The sequence below is a fragment of the Onthophagus taurus genome, chromosome 8 (assembly GCF_036711975.1).
Source record: "Onthophagus taurus isolate NC chromosome 8, IU_Otau_3.0, whole genome shotgun sequence".
Classification (NCBI taxonomy): Eukaryota; Metazoa; Arthropoda; class Insecta; order Coleoptera; family Scarabaeidae; genus Onthophagus; species Onthophagus taurus.
Genome location: NC_091973.1, coordinates 20,144,898 through 20,169,975, shown reverse-complemented (window position 1 = coordinate 20,169,975; position 25,078 = coordinate 20,144,898). Strand labels below are relative to the sequence as shown.

Below are 25,078 nucleotides of genomic sequence, written 5' to 3'. Positions count from 1 at the left end.
TTTGACACAGATTCATAAAAGACAAATTTGCCTCTCTCCGTCATAGGCCTACAAGTAATTTTATTCAACCGTGACTCCTGATTTAGTGTGCACCTCACCGCGATACTGTTGTGATCAGACAACTGGTCACTTACTACTGCTTCAACACATGTGGAGTCAAAATTAATAAAAATGTTATCTATACAATTTTTTCCACGTGTTGCCGTTTCAATCAATTGGATAAAGCCGAAAGTATTGAAACATTCAAGTACCAAGCACGTATCGTGCCTATCAGTACCAAACCATACATTAAAGTCACCCGTAACGATGACTCTCTGATATCAGGATTATTAAATAAAAAAACTGTTTTTTTTAATACAACTATTTAATATAAAAATTATTTAATACAATAATTTAAAATAGTACAATTTATTTATTTCTACGTAATACATATAAGTAGATGCAAAATGGGACAAACCCTTAGCGGTGCATCACTGAATTACTAAATAGAAAACAAAAATTATACCGAATTACATATAAACCGGAAAAACAAAAAAATGTACTTCTCTTTTTCGACATTACATTACAATAGTAATTTATTACTTATTATACATATACCAACATAATATAATTTTATTTTTTGGGAATTTAACTTGTATTGTTATATTTTTGTTGTACGCCAGTGAAGATAAGTTAATTTTATTTGATATGAGATTTATTTGATATTGTATTTCTGTAAATTTTGGAGGAAAACGAGGTTTTATCAGCGCACAATATTGGAATTAATATTTACTTAACATAAAAATAGTCAAATATAAAATTTAAAATAAAAAAAAAGTTATTGGTTACAAACAATTTAATGTTTAACGGAACCTTCACACGCCAATTTGCATCACAAATTTCTACAGGCAATATTAAACAATAATAATAAAAATTTTAAACAATAACATCTCAATCGTGTCATCTCAATTCACTCATAAATTGCTCCATTTCCTTTTTCTTTTATATTCAGCTCGTGGGCGAATCCCACTTCTGATGTAAGGTAATTTTTCAAAAATTTTAATAACGATAATATAAAGTAGGGCGCACTCAAAAACAATGACACTCGTATTAAAAACACTTTATTACGCAAGACGCAATTATTAGAACAGCAATTGACACGGGGTCCGAACCAAGAATGTATCTTTTCGGAAACCGATAGCGGTTCAAGTGTCGAGGGGCCTTAAGTAAACAAATACCAGGTACACGCTCATTCCCTCTAGACATAAACAGAATGAGCGGGTACAGTCTGTTTCATAAAAATATCAAATTAAATAACAATTCTTAACAATCTTTAAATTAAAACGCCTAATTGCTAACAATAGTTATATTTGCCCTCCAGCTATATAAGAAGCTGTGTAGCCAACTTCACCTTCATTTTAGTGAACGCAATTGGCTCCATATGTAACTCAGATAGCTTTGGAGCTGCCCTAGTTTGGTATTTTTTATCAGAATCATAAAATTTTTGTATGTCGTCCCATGACGCCGTTTTGTCGCGAAATTGAAAATTATACTTTAATAAATTATTCCTCACAGATTTTATTAGGTGAGGAGCATCAAACATAAAGAATATTTATTTTTGGTTAACAAAAAAAAATTGAGATTCTTCAGACACACCCAGCTGTTATGACATTACCATGTTGTTGCATCCCATGTCAGAAATTAAAGCAGTCACTGTAATTGTTATTTCATCAAGTTTTTTTATGCAGTTAATAAGAATGTCCTTTAATTTGTCGCCGGGATAATTGCTTTTACTCCAGAAATACATTAGCGGCTGCTTCCAATTGTCAGTTATCCCTCTTGCCATGATTACAGTGGCATTTAAAGCTAGTGCATATGATTTTTTGTCACAATCATCTTCAAAACCAATAATTTCATCCACGCCAATATCATAATACAGATGACCTTTAATTAATGATTTATATAATGAATTATTATTAATGAATTATATTATCTTTAATTGCCATTTCATCAACACATAGAATACAACGCCTTTGATCCTCCTTTAAATTTTGTATTTTATATTGTAAGCAATCAAAAACTGCGGGATTTATGCCAGGTTTTATATTTATATGTTCTATTTGTTTCTGTAGTGTTCGGGGTGTTGGCAAACAAAATAATCGGCACAATACATTTTTATAAAGTTTTGGTCCCATAAAATAAATTTTTAAACACTGCCTTTTAAATTCGTCTGTATACCTTCGGCCCATTGACGCTGTTTGATTCAGTAATATTTGGGTATTAATGAAATCAGCCAATTGTTTCGATTTGCAAAATTTATGTGTTAATTGTTGGTATTCTAAAATTGATACGTCGGACAATATCTCTTGTTTTAATCTCTCGAGCTCTATATGCTGTTTGGTTATACATCTTTCCAGATGCTTATTTTCCATTGTTAGTCCTCTTATCTCGTTCCTTTGGAATTCTTTTCTGGGAGATCTTGATGATAATTTCAACTCTGTTTGAGATGATGCATCGGACAGCGATGACGTAAAGTCAGGATCAAACAATGTATCTTCGTCTGGACGTTTAACAAACAAAGGTGAAGCGTGTGTGTTCGTTTCGACATTTGTTGATGTAGATAAAACAATATTTTCCAATATTCTAATCCTCTTTAGATTATTTTCTTCAGTTCCTTCAATTAAAGGAACAGTTTCCATATTTCTTTTAACTTCCAAAACAAAACATTTAAAACTAACTTTTAATTCAATCTCCTTTTTACAGTTACCATACCTTCAGGTTTTGCAAATACAAGTGGAAGGCCACTATATGAATGAAAAGATTTTGATGAGCCTTCTAAATTCATAAAAATTGTTGGGACAGCGTCCTGTTTCAATCTTTTTTTTAAGTAAACGTTCACAAACATTCGGTCTTCGAAGTGGACTCCACACAACATAAAGGAATGTTCGCATAACCTCTTTATTTTAAGTAACAGGTCATCCCTATGGCTTTGTCCTTTACCGTTTATTCTTCAAAACATGCAAGACAAAAGATCATCATTTTACGCAAAACAATTTCAGTAACAGAAAAACAAAAGACCAGACACACAACATTCATCAATATTGACACTTAGTTAAAATCGTAAAAGAACTAATAAAACTAAAATTGTAAATAAATCACAAATAGACTAGACACCCATGAGGTTTTCACTAGAAAAAGACTAGGTAGCAACCTCATTAACCCTACTTTCTTTCTATTTCAGGTCAACGCCAATAAAGGTCGCAGTATACAAGCCTTCACAGCCCGGTAAATAAAATGTATAAAACGCATTCCCTTAAAATATGACTAGAATAATTTGCTAGAGTTCGAACACAAAGGCTCCATCATCCCCGAGCAACAGCACGGACATCACGGACACCCCGGTAAGTTTCGTTCTTATTCCAAATTTTATCTTTTCTGATACAGATTTCCAACAGTGTCACTTCTCCAATCATTCCTGCATCCTTACAACGCACACACATTCATCAAATGATTCAGAGTCTCCCTTTCACCACACACGCACCTGTCTGACTCTTCCAAACCTAATTCACACAACTTCGCAACGAACCATGGCTCGTTAATACAAAACACAAAGTCACACTTGATTTAAACCATGGTTTTTTGCCCTCCTTCACCCTATCAACAAATTCATACGTTACTCACCGATCCTGCCATGCCAGACTACATCCATACAACACTACTGCCAAGAACATTCCCTCATAAATCATACTCATTCCAGGCGGTTAAAAGTAAACCTATCATCCAACACCACTCCTAGGTATTTACCCTTCTTACGACAAGGCAACGAAGCATTACCAAATCGCAACACTGGATTCCTCAACAGCTTTCCTTTCACCAACATCGCAAACGTTTCCCCTTCCGCAGCTTTCAATCCCACACCATCCAGCCAATCTTTCATTTTCTCCATAACGCTAGCACTTCTCGTTTCCAATTGAACCCTGCTCTCTGTTTTAATTATAACCAGCAAGTCATCCGCGTATCCGATCATTTCCATCACCTTGCCCTCAACCCCAAAAACCCCGTCAAAAACAAGGTTCCAAAGCCTCGGGCCTAGGATTGAGCCCTGCGGGCATCCCTTACACATCTTTCTACACACCCTTCCAGCCGACGATTCCATCACAACCTCCCTTTCACTCAGATAACTCTTCATCAAACCGTACACACCACTCCCTATTCCTAACTCACGCAGTCTGCTAAAAATCACACCTCTGTTCAGATTATCGAATGCCCCAGCGATATCGACAAATACCGCCAGGACATACTTTTGACTCGCGTCATTCACAACCCTCTGCAACGTTATCAGCGCATCCATCGTTCCCATACCTTCCTTAAACCCAAACTGCCTTGCATTAGCCCGCTCTTCATAACATTCACGAATCCTTCCCCAAATCAGCTTCTCCAACACCTTGCCAACCACATCCAGTAGCGGAATCAGCCTGTACGCCTTAGGACTGTCCACAGGTTTATCCTGATTTTTGAGTAACATAACTGCTTTCGCGACCTTCCAGGCTTTCGGAAAATATTGCTCCCTCAGGCACTTATTTAAAAGACCAACCAAAACGGCCGGCCAACTTCTAACAGAGCTTTTACTACCTCCGCCCTAACTCCATCAGGCCCTGGGGCCTTACCATTCTTTAACGACTGTAAAGCCTCCCTCACTTCCATTCCGCTGAAACGCCTATCAACCCCTGTCTCCCCACTCCAGCCCCGTTCCTCTCCTTCTTCCCATAACTCCTCCGCACCCCATACCAGTCTTTCTAAAATACACCTAGCAGTGTCCTCCCACTCCCTCGTTTCCCCTTCCTCCGTTTGGAACGTCCCGTAGATCTCCCCGACCCTTTTCTTCTCCGTGACCAACTTATAGAGGATACCCCACGGGTTCCCACCCAAATTCCTTTCCACTGTAACGAAGTTACATTTCTTTTTTTCCGAAAAATTTATAACATCCGAATATACTTCCCACATTACCCCGACCTCCTACAGTTTCCGCCCGGTTTAGAAAAATCCAAAAATTGATACCTTATCACCACCCACTTATGCAACTTTATTCGCATTTTCCTTAATTTCTTAATTCCCTTAATTAAACTTCAAATTTTCATATTAATTCATTTAAAACCGTTAAACCTTTTTCCGAAAACGTTTCCTGACCGAATTTCAAATAAACAAAAGCAATTAGTGGAAATCGCCGAACGACGTAATTACCGAAAGCACATGGTTTCTGAAAATTATTATTTAAAATAATTAAATAATACCACAACGAAGTAAAATACGAAGAAGTATCAGTAATCAGTGTGTTACTGTAAACAAGGCCGACCGCCCCGAGTGAGCTACCGTTCAGCTACCGTACAGCGACTATTTGTTATGATGCGGAATTAGAAATCGTAAAACAATCAAACCGATTTCAAACAATTACTAGTATCATGAAATAACCGTTGAATGATTCTAAAGACGATCCGATTATGATTAACATGATTATTAACCAAAATCATCCCGCATCTTAATTAATTAATTTACTTCATTCCTGATGGTCATCCATCTAAAATACTACCCGTATAGGATTGTCCCGGACACCGCCCAACTGCTGAAGCTACTTTGTGTTGAAGTGCGCGTTAATTGATACTGATTAACCGAAGTTAACGTAAAACACACGGTCGGGAAAATGTTTATGTATGTAAGTGCCGTAAACGCTAACCAATTTTGATAATTATATTCTTGTAATTTTCCACATAAATATGGGTATCTTTTGAATTATGTTATAAATTTTTCCGATAATTATTTCTAATTAATTGTTAATTACTCCGCTATTCCTTAATCAATTTAATCCGCAATTTAATCCGGATTTAGTTAATTTTATACCCCGCATCCGATAGCGCCGTTAAAATTTTGCTATTGTCATTAATTAGCCCCCCACATTATAATTTAGTTTTGATAACTTGTTTTAATACGATCCCCCACTCGGAAAAATCCAGTTTTCACCCCGAACAAGTATAAATAGCCGGTCAAAATTTCATTTTCGATCAGTCTTCAACTGTCTTGATCAGTGTTCGACCGTTCTGGATTAGTCTTCGACATTCTTCAAGAGTCTTCAGCCGTCATCAACCGTCTTCAAGAAGTTCGCCAGACTTCACCGAAAAATCTCCGAGTTTTGGAAATAACCGAGTTTCATCGTAAGTTTGTTTTTGGTCTTGCAATTGTGGGACTTCGATTTTATTTTGTGAAATAAATTTTCATCCAATCTCCCGACCGGGTGTTGCTGCGAGTTTTCCGCAATACTCTCCCGACCTGGTATTGCTGCGAGTTTTCCGCAATATTTTCCCCGACCTGGTGTTGCTGCGAGTTTTCTACGAGATGTTGGCCAGGGTGGAGTGGATTAGTGACAAGCACTCCATTCCTAAGGTATTGATTGATTACCTTTTCCATCTCTTTGACGAGAAATGAAGTTAGGCTAATTGGTCTGTATGCCTTGGGGTTCGCGTTTGAACGCATACCACCTTTAGGTATGAAGACCACCTTTACTTTCCTCCATAGAGTGGGTGTATAGCTAAAGTTATAGCTAGCTACATGTAGGGATATTATTTCTGGGAGAAGGTCTTCTAAGCCTTTTTGCAGAAAAATAGGCAGAATTCCATCTCCTCCAGGCGATTTTAGGGGCTTGAAATTAGAAATAGCCCACCTTACTCTGTTGGGTGTGAAAATGTTCCCAGCTATGCTGCAAACCCTACCTGATGGACGGGTTATGTCCATTACTTCAGGGTCGGCATCCGCGTGGGGGCAGACTTTTGAGGAAGGCAAGTGTGTGCTCAGTAGGAGCTCCAACGATTCCTTAGCATCCTCAGTATATTTACCATCTTGTTTGTATAGGTGGCCTAGATCAGTGTTGTGATCTTTTGCCAAGATCTTATGCAGACTAGCAACTGTAGGCGTATTGTCTATGCCTTCACAGAAGTTGCGCCAGGTTTTTCTTTTGGCTTTACGGATAGCCAAGTTATATTCCGTTAGGGCTTTCTTATAGAGATCCCCTGTTTGCTCGAGTTTGGAATTCCTGACTTTATTATATAGCGTTCTAACCATGACTCGCTGTTTTTCAAGGTCCTTATTCCACCAAGGCACATTGGATTGTGCTGTTTTGTGTTTTATTGGACAGCTTGATCCATACGCATTATGTATGAGATTGTTTAGTTGAAAAGAGGCTATTTCGAGATCCTCTCTGCTTTCAATTTTTGTTTTGATTTCATCGACCTCTTCGCTGATGTGTCTACAAAAAGAGCACCAATCAGTGAGTGAGGGGATTCTGAATTCTGTTTGTTTTGTCATGTCTGCTGCAATGACAAAGCGAATATGCTTGTGATCCGTTAAAGTGATTTCACGTGAAACATGCCAGTTTGCGATTTGCGAACTAAGGCGAGGCGTGGCTAGGCTTATGTCTAGTACCTCTTGTTGACTCTTGGTAACAAAAGTCGGTTCGTTACCTCTGTTGAGGATATCTTAGTTTGTAATTTGTAAGTATTGGTAAAGGTACTCACCCCCTTTTGTTTGTGTCTGAGCTGTTCCATGCGAGATGATGTGCGTTCGCATCGCAGCCCAGGAGGAGTTGTCTCCCCCTCTTGTTGCAGTAGTCAGTGAGGTCTTTCACCTCTTGTGGCGGTGGATCGTCCGATTCACCGGGGAAGTATGCCGAGGCTATAATCGCCTCTTGCTTACCTCCCGGCGTCGGCAGTACCGCTGACATTGCAACCAGGTCCCTAGAGATAAACTGGGTTAAAGGTAGACAGTTTAAAGAGGATTTAGCGAGTATCGCTGCTCTCGCAGGGCACTCTCCTCTGTAATAAATTAACTTACCTGCTTTCGATAGTCTTCTGACTATTCCTCCATATACATATGGCTCTTGAACCAGTGCAACATGTATGTTGGGGCTGTGGAAGCCCTTGACCAGCACGTCGGAGGCGCTTTTACAGTGCTGGATGTTGGCCTGGATGAAACCTACTCCCGCCATTATTGTTTGGCGGGTACAATTTTGGGAGCGGCAGTTTTGCCCTTACCCTTTTTTTCGGAGCTAACCTTACCTGTACCCTTCTTGGGGTCCTTGGCGGTTCCGGAAGTTTCTGGTGTTGGTTCGGGTTCTTCCTTCTGTGGCGTAGGCTTGCCGCTCTTTTGCCTCAGGGTGATTTGCCCGAACTTGTAGCTAACCTTGTAGTTAGCTTTTTTGAGGTTCTCTGCAGAGGGATGGTCAACGGACAACGTAAGAAAGGCACTGCTGCCTTCAGTCGTCCTTTTGAGCACCCTCCATTCGTTGGTGTTCAGGCCTTCGTTCTGACCTTTAACAATTTTTAAAATGCGGTCTGATTTCTCATCCGCACTGTTGGGGAAATAGGCGTTCATGATAGTCGCTCTAGGTAGCTCCTTTTCATCGATAGCCATTAGGGATGCCCCCTCCCATGGTTGTAGGGTTGGAGTTATGGACTTTATCCAGTCCGCTGTTTTCTGATTTTCGCAGTTGACTACCAGCCAGCCTGCCTTAATTGTGGTGCCGAGGAACTTAGGCTTGATGTCGCCTTAATGTCCCTCGCTAAGGTCCACAATTCTTGAGATGATGACCTCTTGAATAGCCTGCATTTGGGCTGTTGTGAGGTTCACCTCTGGAAATAGGGAATCTGCAATTCCTATCTTTTTACCTTCCAACACCTGCTTGAAGCTGGCAGCTGTAGGCTTTTGCCCCTGCGGAAGATTGCCTCCGCTAGGAACGCTACGCCTTTCAGTCGCCGCTCGTTTGGTGTCGGGCCCTTTAGGCGTTGTGCTTTCAGCCCTTGTCAGCCCTTCTTTGAGCAGCCACTTGAGCCTTTTCCGTGCTGCACCACTTAACTTTTTCTCTTTGACTTGGAGCTTCTGAATGCTTCTGCTGGAACTGGAGGATGCGGGGGACAGTGTAATGTCCTCTGCGCTTTCGCTAGTTGAAGGCAATTTCTGTCTTGATGCGCTTGGAGTTGCATCTACCTCTTCTATGGTTTTTTTGTTACTCTGTTCCATGAAAGTCCCACGAGTAGCTAGGGAAAGAAGGTCCACCGCGACAGAGCCCCGCATGCCGCAGTACCCTGGCATAGGACGGAGCCGCCACCACCGCAGGTAAGCTTAGTTTCATTTTTAATTCTTCAATTAATCTTTTGTTTACTTCACTTTTAATAACCGTTTCTTGGAACAGTTCCTCTACTTTATTAAATCTTTATAGGATGTTAATTCTTGTGTTCTTCGATAGCTTCGCCGGATCATTTATAAGAAACTCCTTTCTGTTTCAGACGGCATAGATGCAAATCTGTTCCTCGGCACAGCACCTTCCTCTTCGTAACTCGCAGCCACCGGTCTCACCGCCTCTTCCATCCTCTCCACCAACTGTATCACCTTCGGTGGAGACCTTTGTACACTTCCTCTACCAGCAAAAGCATACCCCTCCTCTCCTGCTCCCACACTTCTTCCAGCTTCCTCTCCCTCCTTCTCCTTCCCACTTTCCTTCCTCACTCCTTTAGCACCTTTACTCTTGGATTTTGCCGTTCCACTCATATTGTATTTATGAGTCGCCCGCCACCACGGACGGCTAACTCGCATGCTGCTAGCGGCAAACCCACCAGCAAGCATAGCCCTACGCGTTCGGTATAGTAGACCCAATGCAAGACTACGGGCCAGCATGTGTGCGAGACGGGCGGCACCAAGAAAACGCCGCTCTGCCCGCACTACCAGGCTTTCGCCCACACCAACGCCTACTAAGCCTCGCGGATAAGATGGAATTTCCACTGGCCGCTTGACGCGAGCCGGCCCTAAAACTCGCGCCTCCCGTCTAGCCCAATCCAGGGGCAAAGTGGTGTGTTGGTCCACTGGTGCCGCAGCTCCCAGCTTCACTCAACCATCAGCACACCCTTCTCAGGCGACACGGGTCGCACCGCACGGCTACCACACGGCGGTGGACTTAACCCCGTCCACTGCCTATGAACCTAGTCCCTACCTGGGTAGCAGATGGTCGCCACCCCACCTCTCCCACTTTATTCGGACTTGGGACCGGCTGGAGGCTCTCGCATAGCCATAATACATGACTAACTTGCCATGCGAGAACCACCAGGCGTGGTTGGTAGGCAGGGACACACACATACAACATTTTCTCTCACAATCATGCAGCACCTAGGCTTAGCCCATGGCTGCGCATTCACACACACATTTGCTTGACCCAATTAGCCCCTTCTCCGCGAACGAGGAAGGGTTTCCATCCCTAGCCACGTGGAGGCAGGGTCAATTCCACCATCCAGCGACAAAACGCGTACACAACACAACAAACAAAAACACCCCACCGATTCCCAGGTGGCCGCCGTGCCTTTACAGCCTCTCGTGACCCATGCTGCATCGGAGCCTTTCCACCCTACCGCGGTACTTTAGGGAGCCGGCCCTTCCACACGACCCCAGGTGACTCTCGTGCCTTTACGGCCTCTCAGGCTCCAATCCGGTAGGTGGTCGTTCCACCCCCGACCGGAAATTTAGGGGTCAAGTCAAGTAGTAGATAAAAGCCGATTCTAGAACCTCCTCTCAGAACCTCAGGTCAAGGTCAAGGCCAAGGTCACGTTGAGTGACCATGACCTTGACTTTGTCCTGAGGTTCTGGGAGGGGGTTCCAGAATCGGCTATTGCAAAGGGGGTCGTTGACCAGTAACCTTGACCTGAGTGACCATGACCTTGACCTTGTCCTGAGGTTCTGGGAGGAGGTTCCAGAATCGGCTATTGCAAAGAGAGTCGTTGACCAGTAACCTTGACCCAAACAATGACCTTTACTTTGAGCTCACCTCAGGTCAAGATCACGTTGAGTGACCATCACCTTGATCAGTAACCTTGACCTGAACAATGACTTTTACTTTGACCTCAACGGAGACCTTGAAGTCAACCTTAATTGTAACCATGACATTGACCTTGTACGTGACCTGAAATGAAGGTTACACGACGTGAGTTCATTGAAAGCCCCACTTCGGAGGAGGTATGCTTTAAATAGCAGATAGAAAATCGTGTTCAACAGTATTGAAGTAAGAGTGTTGTGAACATGTTGACCTGCGACGTGTGTTACAAAGAGTTTACTAGACCAGATAATCTTGTAAGACATCAACGCACAGCATGTATTGGGAAACGTCGAAAGGTGGAAGAGGATCAACAAGGAGATGTTATAGTGTGTGAAATATGTGATGAACACGTAACCAGACAATGTTACTCCTCACATCTGCGCAGCAACAAACATAAACAGAAAGCCTTCGTAATAATAGATGATGGTGTAGAAAAAATAGATTCGATATTTGGAGATAAAATATGTAGTTTTAGAGTGAGCGATCATGAACGGAAGTACGTAGACATGAAGGAATTCAGTAACCGAATTAGCGAAAAAGTTATCAGTTTGATACAGTCCGTGAGGAATGTAAATGGTAGTTTAAAAGTGAATACGGAAATTTTTGGATTGTATTTCATAAATACGAAGGAAGAAGTGGAAATCAAATCATTCAACACAAAAAATAAAATTATAACAGTAGCCGTAGACTTGTACCAAACATACGAGGACTTTATGGACGAGATTATGGTGAAAATGTCGGAATTCCAAGAACGGGACTCAGGTAAGAGTATAAGAATAGAAAAGTAGTAAAATGCGAAACTAAAGGTGTTAATACTGCAGGTTGGACCTTGTTGGAAATATTATATCTTGAAGTGAACTGTAACAAGTTTAATCCTACAAGAGCATCGAGCTACTTCGACTTACCGACATCCATAAAAGGGAAGAGAGCGGTAATAAACGTGCAAAATAACGATAATAAGTGCTTTGCTTGGGCACTGATGTCCGCGCTGTACCAACCCACAGGTTTACTGCAAAGAATATCATCATACCCAGATTATAGGGAAACAGAATTAAAGTTTGACTGCGTAACATTCCCAGTACCCATCAGAGACATACCAAAATTTGAGGAAGAAAATAACATTTCAATTAACGTCTATGGTATAAATTCTTGGTATAATGGAGAGAAAATGGTAGATGATATTGTAACTGTATGTATATGTAAACAGAAACGGGAGCGTCATGTAAACTTATTAGTAGTCAGCGACAATTTCGGGAATAACCACTATTGTTGGATAAAAAATTTATCTCGACTGATAAATGCACAATCATCGACTCATGAACATCAAAGATATATTTGTGAGGGTTGTTTGCAATACTTTTCAACTGAAGACAAGTTGGTACGACATCAGATGGATGACTGTAAAAAAGTGAAAGCAACAGTACCAAGCGAACAAATAAAAGTGAATAAGTTCGGACATCTAGAAAAGGAAAATGTTTTACAATTTGAAGGATTTGAAAAAAAAATGAAAGTTCCGTTTGTGGTGTACGCCGATTTCGAGGCGATTCTGAAACCCTTAACGCCCGAAGAAGGAAAAGTTTACGATGATAATAAACCATATACGGCCCGATGTTTTGAACACGAACCATACGCGTTTGCGTACTACATTAAGTGTGCTTACGATGATAACTTATCGAAATTCCAAATATACCGAGGGCGAAACGCTGCTCTGGAATTTATTATAAGATTGGAGAAGGATGTAATAGAGATCTATAAACAACATTTGAGGCAAACAAAGGATATGATACCGCTAAGCTGTCTGGACCAATTTGTACATGAACTGAGTTCCGTATGTCACATTTGTGATAAACCAATAAACAAAGAAGAGAAAGTGTGTGATCACGATCACTTGACAGGATTGTATAGGGGTCCTGCGCATTCCGTCTGCAATATAAATTATAAATTACCGATGTTTATCCCTGTGTTTTTCCACAACCTGTCGAATTACGATGCCCACATGTTTGTGAAAAGTATTGCCCTAAACAAGGAGGAAGTAGAGGTGATAGCACAAAACAAAGAAAAATATATTTCTTTTTCCAAAAAAATAGTTGTCGGAGAAACAACCGATAACAAGGGAAAGAAACGCAAAGTGTTTATGAAAATAAGATTCGTCGACTCGTTTAGATTCATGGCGAGTTCTTTGGAAAAGTTGGTTTCATATTTGGATGATAAGGATTGTGTGGAAGTGAAAAAAAAATTCAAAGACTCTGAAGAATTTAGATTGATGCGCCAGAAAGGTGTATTTCCATATTCGTTCGTAGATTCGTTTGAAAAGTTGGAGTATAGTAAATTGCCTGATCATACACAGTTTTACGACATATTGAGTTCAAGTAATATTTCAAAGGAACAATACTCTAGAGCACAGACTGTATGGAATAAATTTAAGTGTTCAACGTTGGGAGAATACAGTGACCTGTATTTGACGTCAGATGTGTTAATGTTGACTGATGTCTTTGAAAATTTCAGGACAATATCTTTGGAGAATTACAATCTGGATCCTTGCCATTATTATACTGCGCCCGGGTTTGGGTGGAATGCTCTGTTAAAAATGACAGGTGTAAAATTAGAATTGTTATCAGACATTGACATGTTACACTTTTTTAAGAAAGGAATTAGAGGCGGTCTCTGTATGTGTGTAAAACGATCTGCAATAGCAAACAACAAGTTCCTTGACGATTTTAACAAGGAAAAACCATCATCATATATTCTATACTTGGACGCTACCAATTTGTATGGGTATGCAATGAGTTGTAAATTACCAACAGGCGGTTTTCGATGGTTGTCGAACCAAGATATAGCAGATATAGATGTGGAGTGTTTAGATGATGAACACCTTGGTTATGTGTTTGAAGTGGATTTGGAGTATCCCGAAAGGTTACACAACCAGCATGATGATCTACCGTTTTGTCCCGAAAACATAATCGCTCCCGGATCGAAGCATCCTAAGTTGATTGCGAACTTACAAAATAAATCGAAATGCATAATTCACTATGTAAACCTACGTGAATGTGTGAAAAAAGGTCTTAAGCTAACCAAAATACACCGTGCATTGCAATTTCAACAATCGCCGTGGATGAAACCATATATCGATTTTAACTCTGAGAAACGAATGAATGCTACGAATGAATTTGGGAAAAATCATTATAAACAAATGAATAATATCGTGTATGGGAAAACGATGGAAAATGTTGAAAATAGAGTCGATATACGATTAGTGTCACATTGGGAGAATCGTTACAGGAGACCCGGTGCAGAAGCTCTTATCGCAAAGCCGACTTTCAAGTCATCGAAAATTTTCTGCCATAATTTGGCAGCCATTGAAATGCAGAAGGTGGAGGTCAAATATAACAAACCTCTGTATGTAGGGTTTAGCGTACTGGAATTGTCGAAAGCGGTCATTTATAACTTTTTTTATAATTTTTTAAAAGAGAAATATGGTGAAAACGTATTATTGTTATATACAGATACGGATTCGTTAATTCTCGAAATATTTACTGAGAATGTATACCAGGATATCAAAGAAAATATAGAGATGTTCGATACCTCTAATTACAAGTTAAACAACAGACATAATATTCCTCCAGGGCCGCCGATAGTTGGAAAAATGAAAGATGAGTACCCAAATACGATATTAACATCGTTTTATGGTACAGGAGCTAAAGCTTATTGTATTAACACTTTGGAAGGAGTTGTCAAGCGTGCCAAGGGTGTGAAAAAGTATGTTATCGATAAAAACTTAAGTGTTTCAGAATATAAACGGATTATCGAAGATGGAGGTTCTGTGCGAAAAAAGATGTATGTCTTTCGCTCCTCCTATCACACGATGTATACAGAACTAAAGAATAAAGTGGCGCTCTCTGCACATGACGATAAACGTTACGTGATGGAGGATGGATGTCATACGTTAGCTTGAGGAAACTATCTTATTGAAGATCTACGCAGGGAAGATCTTTTGGACAACTTATTGGAGTTGTTAAACGTAAACATGTATGGCTAGTTAAATTGCGATCAGTTAATTTGTAAAAAAAAAAAAATACTTGCTTGTATCACAAAACTTGTATATAAAGTAGAAAGTAGGTTGTTAAAAAGGTTACTTGAAATAAAATCAACGAAATTAAAAAAAAAAGTTTTTTATTATCTTAGTGTAAAAATTATAATACATCCTTTTTTGCAATCCAAGAATTATGAGAGCTATCCATTCCCAACCATTTCACTCGGACTTTATTTCCTTTTCGACGAAGAACTTTTTCAATTAAAAATACATCCGGGTGTTTCACACGTTGTAATTCTTCGTCGTAAAATGCTCCAAGAATGGGTTCTCCTCTACCATCTTTAATAAGGTAAGTCCTGGGATTAGTATTTTGAACTGTCGCTATGGTGAAAATTTCATTGGACCAAGTTGGTTGGTAACCTTTAGCAAAAGCGTGTCTGTACTTGCTAATTCGCACGTGTTCCCCCACATTAAATTTACGGTGGTTGGGGTCGACAACTTTAATGGAATTTTATACAGTATTTAACAGAGCAGATTCATTTCGTCGATTAACAGCTGAAGGTTTCATGTGAATGGTGCGATGTATTGTGTTGTTGTAAGATTTTAGTAATTTGGGTAGTAAGTCTAACCAGCGATAATTTCCTTGCATACTAAATTCTTTCCACATTTTATTTTTTAGGGTTCTATTAAACCGTTCGATAATCGAGCTTTTTAAAGTGGAATAGGTACTGTAATGATTAATGTTAAGTTGTTCCATTAATTTTTGAAAATCGCTATTGTAAAACTCTTTCCCATTATCGGTTTGTAAGTTGCTCGGGGTAATATTCTTTTTACTATGCAAAATGTCCTTCATAGCTTGAGTAACCTCTTTCCCAGTTTTGGTTTTGAGTGGTAAGGCCCATGCGTATTTTGAAAAAGCGTTGATAACAGTCAGTATATACTTGTAACCTTTATTGACCGACGCATATGGGATCATTTCAACCAAATCAGCTTGATAAAGATCCAATAGTCCGTGAAGCAGAACGCGGCGTCGCCGATAATGTCGTCTCGCAGGTGCATGTAGTTCGTTAACGAGATCTCGCTTAACACTAACCATTACTCTACAACCCCTTCAATCAACAACTCTACAAGAAAAGGTAGTCCTCCTATCGGTGCATTATTTTTACACTTAATGTTATCTCCGCGTTTGAGTTGGACTCCCTGGAGCGACTTAATAACGATATCGTTAACAAGTAACTGAACATGAGCGGACTTTACAACATCTTTTATCATACCTTCGTAGAAAGAATTGATGTAATCCGTAATTCCACTTTTGTTTGTGATTTTATAAAGTTTTGTTTTTGGATCAACATCTCCATCACCACGTAAAGTTAAAATAAATGTTGATGAAGGTTGTAGAACTTCGGATCTTGCTATGTGGTTCTGTATAACATGGTGGTGGACATGCTTACCAAATTTATCGATAGATGTAGAACCATGTTCACCAAAACGGTTTAAAGGCATATTGGCTTCTGAAGCGTCACAGAAACAGAAAAAAGTTTATATACCCTTAACGAATGACTTGCGCTTCCCGTAATTCCTCTATGAGGGATATAATTTCGTTATGATGAGCAGTATGACCTGTTGCTTCGGAAGCAAGTAGTAAACGCAACCGATCAACTAATTCGTTCACGTCGTCCCAGTATTCGTACTCTTTAATTGCAGCAGGTACTAACAACTTATTTAAGTGACCTGATCCAGTTTTAGGTTTTGGCCAATATCGAGCCCAGTACACATTTGGTCTTTGACCCAAGGAAATTGGTTTGATTATGTTCACAAACTTTTCATTTTCATCATCAGTTATGATACTTTTTGAAGCGTCATAATCTCTTTTATGTACATTCGAACGTTGTAAGATATCTTTGTAATTTCTCGCATCTGGTAAAGTAAATTTACCCGGTTTATTTTTGAATAACAACTCGTATAACCCCGGTGTTCCTGTATACGTAAATTCACCCACCAAAATGTTTTTCCCGTCAAACGTTATTGGTTGATTTGCGATATACAATCCATCGGTAAGTGCACGAACACCGTAAGTTTGATCGAACTCGTTATTTACATCTACTGTTAAACCCGTAACATAGGTACGTGGTAAGGGGTCCAGCTGTCCTAAAGCTTCTCGAATAACTGTCTGTTCCATCATTCCCTCCATATTCTCTTTCATGCGCGCCAACTGCTCCCTAGCGTCCCGCTCGTAGACATCTAAAGATGTGTCTGACTCACGAACAGAAAACTCAGGTGTAGTATCTCGACCCTCCAACACCTCTTCGTCGCTGAGAAATTGCGGACTCCGTGCGAGTTCCGGTGAAACATCCATGCTAGCTCCCGGTTTAATGGGTGTTGACGTAACTCTACGTTTAGGTTTCACTCTAGGAGTTTCCAGTTTAAGTCCTTTAGAAGGTTTCTGCAAGTCAGCCAGTAAGGCTGAGATATCTGGTGACTGCTCCTTTTTCGGGGTAAATAAATCACGTTTTATCCCGAATTTATTGTCGAGCGCTAATAAATTGACAGTTTGTAATTTTTTGGAAATATCTCTCAGAGGTTCTTTCAGTGGAACGAGTTGAGCTTCGGCAATGGACTGCTTCTGTTTTATATCTCCTTTCAAAGTGCGTATTTTATGTTTAACATCTTCTCGCGCAGCTATTAACTGTTGTGCAACATTACGATTCATAGTTCAACGTGATAGTGTAATGATCGCACAGAGACTGAGCATCCTGAGCATGCAGTCGTAAAGTCAATGGTTTTACAGTATAATGTACTCATCGAAACCTTTCCGATAGCGTCCGTTATTTTTATCGCAATCTAAATCAATAACTAATATACCGTGCGGTGTATCCCAACAAGTTCGACAAATTCTGACAAAATCATCCCACGTAATGTCCCCTAGCAAATGATCGTTGTAAATATGTTTCAAGTTAGTGAGATCTTGTTTAAATAAAACTAAAAGGTTGCAATTGTCACGTAAAAGCTGCTTGGAAATGGCGCTATAACTTTGAGCGAGTAAAAAAGTATCAACGTTTCTATGACGACCGTATGAAAAATATTCCTTGATAATCTGTTGCTCTGTAGGAGCAATATCATCAAAAATAATAATTGAATATTCTTTCACCTTTGACGGTGGTAGAAATCGTCCGACATCTGAGTATTCATAATAGCCGCAAGAGCGGATAGGTTTAAGTAATTGTCGTAGAAATTCGTATTTGATTTGGTAGAGTGAATTAGAGCACAAATATACATTCAAAAAGCGCAACCCGTTGAGAGCTGTCAATAAAGTTAACATTACGTTTGTTTTTCCGGCACCTGAAGAACCAATTATCAAACCACGTTTACATTCCCCACCAAATAATTCGCTATGTCGTTTAAATTTATTTGCAGCGAAGTCGTTATGAAGATTACAGATTGGTAGTGTTAAAGGTTGGCTAACAAACTTAACGTCTTCAACCATGCTGACGGGTGATACTTGAACGGGAGATTAACAAGAAATGAAGTCGTAGTAGAAAACAATGTTTATTTTATCATAAAATGTAGCATACAAAAAATTTCAGCAGATTATTTATTATCATTGTTTCAAAATAATGGTTTACAACACTTTAACTATATAAACTGTTAACATTGAGAGTGAAAGTTATTTAAAGCGTGCGTAATATTACACAATATTTATTTTACAATAAGACGTGGTATACATAAATTTACAAAATTATTTATTATCATGATTTCAAAAGTATCTGTATGGTTGATGTAGTAGAACCACCAGTGGGTTATTCACATACAGATGTTATGTGATTAAACAAAATAAAGCAGTGTAAGTCACAGTACAATTTACACTACTTAGTATTAAATTAACAATAAGTAGATACGGTAAATATTCAAATAAATAATTAATAATACATATAAACAAAAGCATGGGAGCGGAAAAGGTGAAAAGGAAGCGAACTTGTTGTCATATCATCAATTCGAACGATTTTCAGTATCATACAAGGATGGTGTACAAATTTGAAAAACCACCTACAACATATTAGTTGCTGAGACATCCCTCCGACAATTCCTCAGTACTTTGATCCTCCTCAAGTTGTGGTTTAAAACAGACTCGAAACAAAGACACACGACAACACATCGCACACCAATATTTTTTATTTAAAATAATAGTCTGCAATCGTTCAGAAGATGCATACTTTATTTTCGAGCGCAATTTCACACGACAATCCAGTTGTAAAACGTTCGTTATACTAATATGGTGTAGGCGGCGTCGACAACGATAGCAAAGGTTGCCCAAATGTGATTCATAAAAAACATGTGGAACATGGAGAACCGTGGAACAACTTATGTACGGTGCCTTGCGATATTTTCTTTCCAAAGCGTTCCACGGTGGGGAAGCAAACCTCCCCAAGATTGATTCGATCGCCCTTTCGGGATATTCGACGCCAGAAGCATATGTCCCAGCTGTACATTACGTTTAGTAGTAGAATCTTTGGTAAAACATCTACTAACCGCAACGTACGGTCTTTACGGGAAATCGTCGAATTAACGCTCTCCATAGCCAACTCCTGCAACGTTAACACTGCAAGAGACAAAAAAACTGAACGAGCTTCAAAAGCAGCCTGAGAAGGGACTTATAAAGGTTAATTTTGGTGTTGTACATGTTAAGGATGTTTGAAGAAGCAGCAAAGCAGACGGTGGGATTCTGGTTTACTGCATCCAACGCGTTCACGAAGTGGCGCTTATGATGTTCCAAAGTCGTCACTTTGGTTTGCAATTGAGGTTTCAAGCCCAAGATGAAAAAATCCTCTTGGGACAAAAGACTGCTTGCCAAGTTGGTTGTTGAATGCAGAAACGCATCAACCCATGGGTCGGGATGTGCGGTATTTACAGCTGGAACATTTTGCCTCTGCGGGATAGTAGGGATAGGTAAAGGTGGTGGGAACACCACATTTTGTGGTGGGATAGTTGTGATAGGTGGCGGGCTGTCACGGATGTCGATGATCACCTCTGGCGGAGATGTAACCACCGTTGCAGGTCTGGTTACTGTAGCGAGTGTAGGTACTCTTCTTGTGTTACGGGGAGGTTTGGCTAATGCGTTGCGCAGCAATCTACAGGAGTCTTGTGAAGCAGGAGAAGGGTTTGTGCGGGTAGTTTGTTTCACGCAACCCCTTGTCGTATCTCCAGTTAAGCCGTAGGACAACAAGGTTGGACTGGTGGTAACAATCGCACCATTGTCGTTCCCTGGCTGTGACCGGAGCTCATTCATTATTTGCTCGTACAGTGGTGGGTCTGTTGTGAAAAGAGGTTTCTTTAAATAAAACTCATCAATATGGATAAAAAAATAACATTTATTTCTTTTCTAACGTACATTTAATACAATGCATTTTAGGTGGTGGTGGTCCATCGAAATGAGTTTCCGCACAATCATTATTATAATGTTCAAGACACGGTAACTTCATTTGTAACATTTTCGATTGCTGGTAGGCGAACGGTAGTTGGGTCCAAATTCTTCGTAATTCCATAGATGGTACTTTATCGAAATAATACTATGTTGGTAAATATTTTAAATCACGAGCTGGAATGTTCGCAAATGAGGCGTCTCGTTCATATTTTTTCATAACGCTGTACACTTTCTTGGCAGATGTAAGTGGCCAATACCCAAACACAGTGAACACTTGTTCCATCGCAACCAGCTCTTAACTATCCCCCATTACGACTTGTCTCTGCTTTATAGTCACCGACTGTCTTTTGCATCCTTGTTTTGCACCCCCTCTTCGACAACTTCTTGTAAGTGGCGTACATTGGAAAGAGCACACATACTTCTTCGTCGCGAGTGAAAAGCACAGCTCGGTATACCCATCTCAAGTTTATAGATACTACCTTCCAACGCAATTATCGGCGCGGAAATAATATGTCTTAAAAATTTAATTTTTTCAGGTCCTTTAACATACACTTTCTTGACATTCCGACACAGATATTTGACTATGGCGTCGAATTCCATTGGATGGATAAAACCAACTTTCCAGTCGATGCAATGATGATGTGTCATTAACCAGTTTGCAGTATTCCTATATTTAGATGGTAATGAAGCTATACTGCTACTCGGTTGAAAAACGTGGTGGGTAATGCATTTGTTACTATCACATGATGCTAATTCTTTAGGTACGAACTGATCTTCGTTGACCATGAAACCTTGTATATCGAGAATTATGTATTGAGTTTTATTTGAATACATCTTGCTTCCGTACATCAACACGATTATCCATACTATGCAGCCGTAGAAATCTGTCGCACAACTTATACTCTACGACTTTTTTTTTGTTTACGCTGGATATAGAAGTCTCACATTTCGGATGATGAGCTACGGGTGCGATGCGGCTCAGGATCCGATCCAACTACACACTACCAACCCTTCTTTCCCCATACTCAAGTCATTTGTTTGACGATTTTTGTTAGTGGAGAATATTGAAACGCCTTATCATGTAAAACTAAACAGTATGCTGTGGTACCATCAGGAATCGGATTTTTTGTCGTAAATTCTATCCGTATTTCTACCCCACTTTTGTGTAGCGCTTCTGCTTGATATGTACAATCAATTCCAATCAGTGGATAATTTTCAATAAATTGTTTCGGAGTGAGTAATGGTTCTCCTTCCTTCCCATAGTAGGACTTTTGAAAGCGTGTATACATGTCATATAACACTGCGACACGATTACTATCAAAGTCCACGTTCAGATTATCGTATGGGTAGCGTTCACCGTTTAGGTATACCGTCAAATTGGTGAGTTTTACATTATCAAAGGTTGCCATATTCGCCAACTGTTTTCCTTTCTTCTTTGTTTGAAACCCAATTATTATAAATCTAGGTGTTTCCAACTGCGGAGCTGTTTTCACAGCCCATGACTGCTTTGTTGTTTGAGGTAAAGAAGGATATTCATGTACTTCCCAACTGCGAAAAGGTATTTGCAGATCAATATTTCGTCCTGCTATTTTTGTTAGAGCTAATTGTTCTCGTAAGCCTACGGCTAGATGGGGCATTCTCCACACAACTTTATCGATTTTTAACTGTAACGGTTCTTGTACCGTATTCACAAGCACATCATTATCATCATTATTACGAATTAACACTAGCTCTTGTCTCACATTCATCACAATTGTTTTAAAATCTTCAGCAAACCCTATTAATGTCTTTAGCGGTACACTCCATCCAAAATTTCCATTTTTATCCATTATTGCACCCGTAACAGGGGATGTTGGGACCACTTGACCTAGCAGATCCTCGCCCATGTTCCAACCTGCGTTCGCCAACTTTATTATATCGTGAGGGGTATACGAAAAGTATCCATTCATACATGATGTCAACCCCACGTTTCTCACTCCATCTATTTGAACACCATTTATAAGATAGCGAATATCACTGAACATAAACACTACAGGATTATTTACCAATTTTGCAGTTGCACTAGCATCTTTTGTTGCTTTACCACTCGCATCCAGTTTACGTACGCTCCCTTCCACATACAAAAAACTTTCATGAGGCAATGTGTAATTGTCTATTTCGGGTATGCCTATACGAATTTCATCATTGTTACCGAAGCTAGTAGAACCAAACGGTTGATGGGAATTATATTCGTAACTTACAATCGAATTATCTACTTTTATTTTCTCCGTGACGTTTAAGGACTCCATTTATAGTAGTTGAAAACCTAAGTTGCTTAAATACTGACGATTGACGCGTGTTAACTGGGTAGTTGATTTTCGCTTACTGTTAGGTTTTACATCCTTTCGTACCGTTTTATACATTACTCTATCACCCAGACTTTCCTGTGCTTTTCTTCGAACGTCGTACACTATACCCATATTAAATATCCTACTACTCACACCGATTTCAAGTGCACTCTCACGGTCACTTCTTCGTCTCTGAAGTTTACCAACTGACCGTCCTGATCAAGTATGCGTACTATTAAGGTACTAATCACGTTCGTTGTAACAGGTAAGTAAATCGGTTGTTGCGGAGCTTCTATTATTTTAAAACCAGCCGGTACGTTCGGGAAGAAATGATACAACACGTGCATGTGTTGTCCATTCGTATACGATCCGGAGCTCAAATTACAATAAATTTGTAATGCATTCGTTTTATTTATATTCACGATATGATCCGATTCTGTTATCGTGTTTTTAGGTATAATTTTAGGGTTAAAACCAAGTAAGGAACCGATTGAATTATCGCTAGCAAAATTTATCCGCCGGTTTGTTTTTATCTCAGCACGTTGCGTATTATTATTACCTCTTATGCGTATCTGTGTACCCGGTGTAGTCACGCTGAGAATATTCCTCGCTGTTAATGTTTTTTTAACGTATTCGTTAATATCGTTAATATCGTATGTTCCTAGCGGTATTTCAATATTCTGTGTAAAATTTCCCATATGATCTTCATATTGTAAAATATTGTTTGTTGAATCGATATTAGGTAACGTATTGAACGTTTCGAAATTTAAAAGAGCTAACTCGTATGTACCGAGTTCATTCAAATAAATCGGTGGGTTAAAGTTACAAGACAACTCCGATCCCCTTCCGGTGAGCGTAAATGTATAACTTGTATGTATTGTATCTTGTTCCATTGTTGTTCTCAAGACTAATCTTACACGGATACTTCCTTGATATTTAAACTATCTAAGAAATGCAAACACAATTGTCCACAATTTGTTTGATCTTCTTTTTGATATCGTCGATAATTATACCTCACAATATTTCTCCCCCCATCCGATATAAAATACTTCTCCACTTCAATCGGTGATCATAAATCTCCATAACTGTCAAAGTATTTAACATTTACACCATCCTTGTTGTAAGCTGTCCAGTGAGTACCGGGACCCGTACGATTATCAAGATTTATTATCCCACTCTCCCGTTTTCGGATTTTCTTCGGTAAATTGTTTCTCATGTACACCCCACGAAAGTTTAACAGATCAAACGCTCGTGCATATCGCCTTAACTCTACATCCGTTAAAGAATGTTGGGGTATTTTTATTAGTTTTTTGCTACAGTTTTATAACCACAATCCTTTTTATATGGATTAATAAACATTCCTGTACCAATTTTGTTCGCCCTCTTGGTGCGTTTTAATCGCTTTGATTTTCGTGATACCGTTTTCATGACTAGTCCGCAACCTTGCTTATATGGTTTAATATACAAACCGCTGCCGATCGCTTTTGGTTCCATAGCCCGATTGTGACGTTCGGCTTCTTGTAACTGCTCCCTTGCTATTTTTGCTTCGTTTACGGTTTTTGCAATAGCTGCTGCACCTCCGCCTAAAGAACCGAGAGCACCCAAAGCTGCAAGTATTAAGGGTAAAAAACCTCCCGTCTTCGGAATCTTGATTATTTTTCCGCGCGGTTTAAGTATTCTACCTTGATAAGGTTTCAACAGATTGTAACCCACTTGTACATCTCCCTTTGTATTCGTACTGTTGGTCTGTGCAATCGCTCGCCGCACTAAGTTCATTGCCTGCGTAAACGACAACTTACCACGTTTCAATGGTTTCATGGTTTCATGGTCACTCAACGTGACCTTGGCCTTGACCTTGACCTGAGGTTCTGAGAGGAGGTTCTAGAATCGGCTTTTATCTACTACTATTTTTTATCTCCTTTCGGAGTTTCTTAAATTTATTATGATAAAACTGAAGATTATGAAGAGAAGAACTGTAAAAATTTCATAAATTTAGATACCACCTCATCCACCGTATTTAAATTCTCCAAAAGTAACCAATTAGTATTTTTAATTAAAGCAATCAATAATGGAAAATCAGCCTTGCGATAATTGTATATGTTTGAATGAAACTGTGATTTCGTAGATCTCTTTGGAAATATTGCATTAACACATAAAGGTGGGTTGAAAGAATCCACTTTAACTAACGCTTAGTTACTTAATGTTACATCGACCTCAAAATTACAAAATATTGGATCTAAAAATCTGTTTAAATTATTGAGAATAAAGTTGCATTGTTTCAAATTATAAAAATTGGTAAATTCACATAATTCTCTTTCACATTGGGAGTTAACCACTGTTAAATTAGGTGTAATATAAGGCAAATTGGCTTGAAATATATATTGATTGAGTTCGCACATATTAAAAAAACTCTTGTAGGT

The 25,078-nt window shown here is 39.4% G+C and overlaps 3 protein-coding genes across 3 annotated transcripts; 1 reads left to right on the top strand and 2 right to left on the bottom strand.

The window, feature by feature from the left end:
- The first annotated feature begins 11,012 nt into the window (after positions 1-11,012).
- LOC139431133 (uncharacterized) lies at positions 11,013-15,040 on the top strand. The gene is made up of 2 exons (XM_071198747.1): positions 11,013-11,644; positions 11,704-15,040. The coding sequence occupies exons 1-2, from the start codon at positions 11,086-11,088 to the stop codon at positions 14,832-14,834; spliced, it is 3,690 nt and encodes a 1,229-aa protein (XP_071054848.1). The 5' UTR covers positions 11,013-11,085; the 3' UTR covers positions 14,835-15,040.
- Positions 15,041-15,072: 32 nt separating this feature from the next.
- On the bottom strand, positions 15,073-16,008 carry LOC139431377 (uncharacterized). The gene is made up of 2 exons (XM_071199035.1): positions 15,542-16,008; positions 15,073-15,358 (listed from the first exon to the last, which is right to left on the bottom strand). Exons 1-2 carry the CDS (start codon positions 16,006-16,008, stop codon positions 15,073-15,075), a joined length of 753 nt encoding a protein of 250 aa, XP_071055136.1.
- A 5,348-nt stretch (positions 16,009-21,356) lies between these two features.
- Positions 21,357-22,619, bottom strand: LOC139431376 (uncharacterized). Its single transcript, XM_071199034.1, has one exon. The coding sequence runs from the start codon at positions 22,617-22,619 to the stop codon at positions 21,357-21,359; it is 1,263 nt and encodes a 420-aa protein (XP_071055135.1).
- Between the last annotated feature and the right edge of the window lie 2,459 nt (positions 22,620-25,078).

Excerpts from the sequence above, each read along its gene's own strand:
- LOC139431133 (XM_071198747.1), top strand. The coding sequence starts at position 11,086 with ATGTTGACCTGCGACGTGTGTTACAAAGAGTTTACTAGACCAGATAAT. Across the intron at positions 11,645-11,703 it reads ATTCCAAGAACGGGACTCAG|GTTGGACCTTGTTGGAAATA; the intron begins GTAAGAGTATAA and ends TTAATACTGCAG.
- LOC139431377 (XM_071199035.1), bottom strand. The coding sequence starts at position 16,008 with ATGGTTAGTGTTAAGCGAGATCTCGTTAACGAACTACATGCACCTGCG. Across the intron at positions 15,359-15,541 it reads ATGCAAGGAAATTATCGCTG|CAAGTACAGACACGCTTTTG; the intron begins GTTAGACTTACT and ends CGTGCGAATTAG.
- LOC139431376 (XM_071199034.1), bottom strand. The coding sequence starts at position 22,619 with ATGGAGTCCTTAAACGTCACGGAGAAAATAAAAGTAGATAATTCGATT.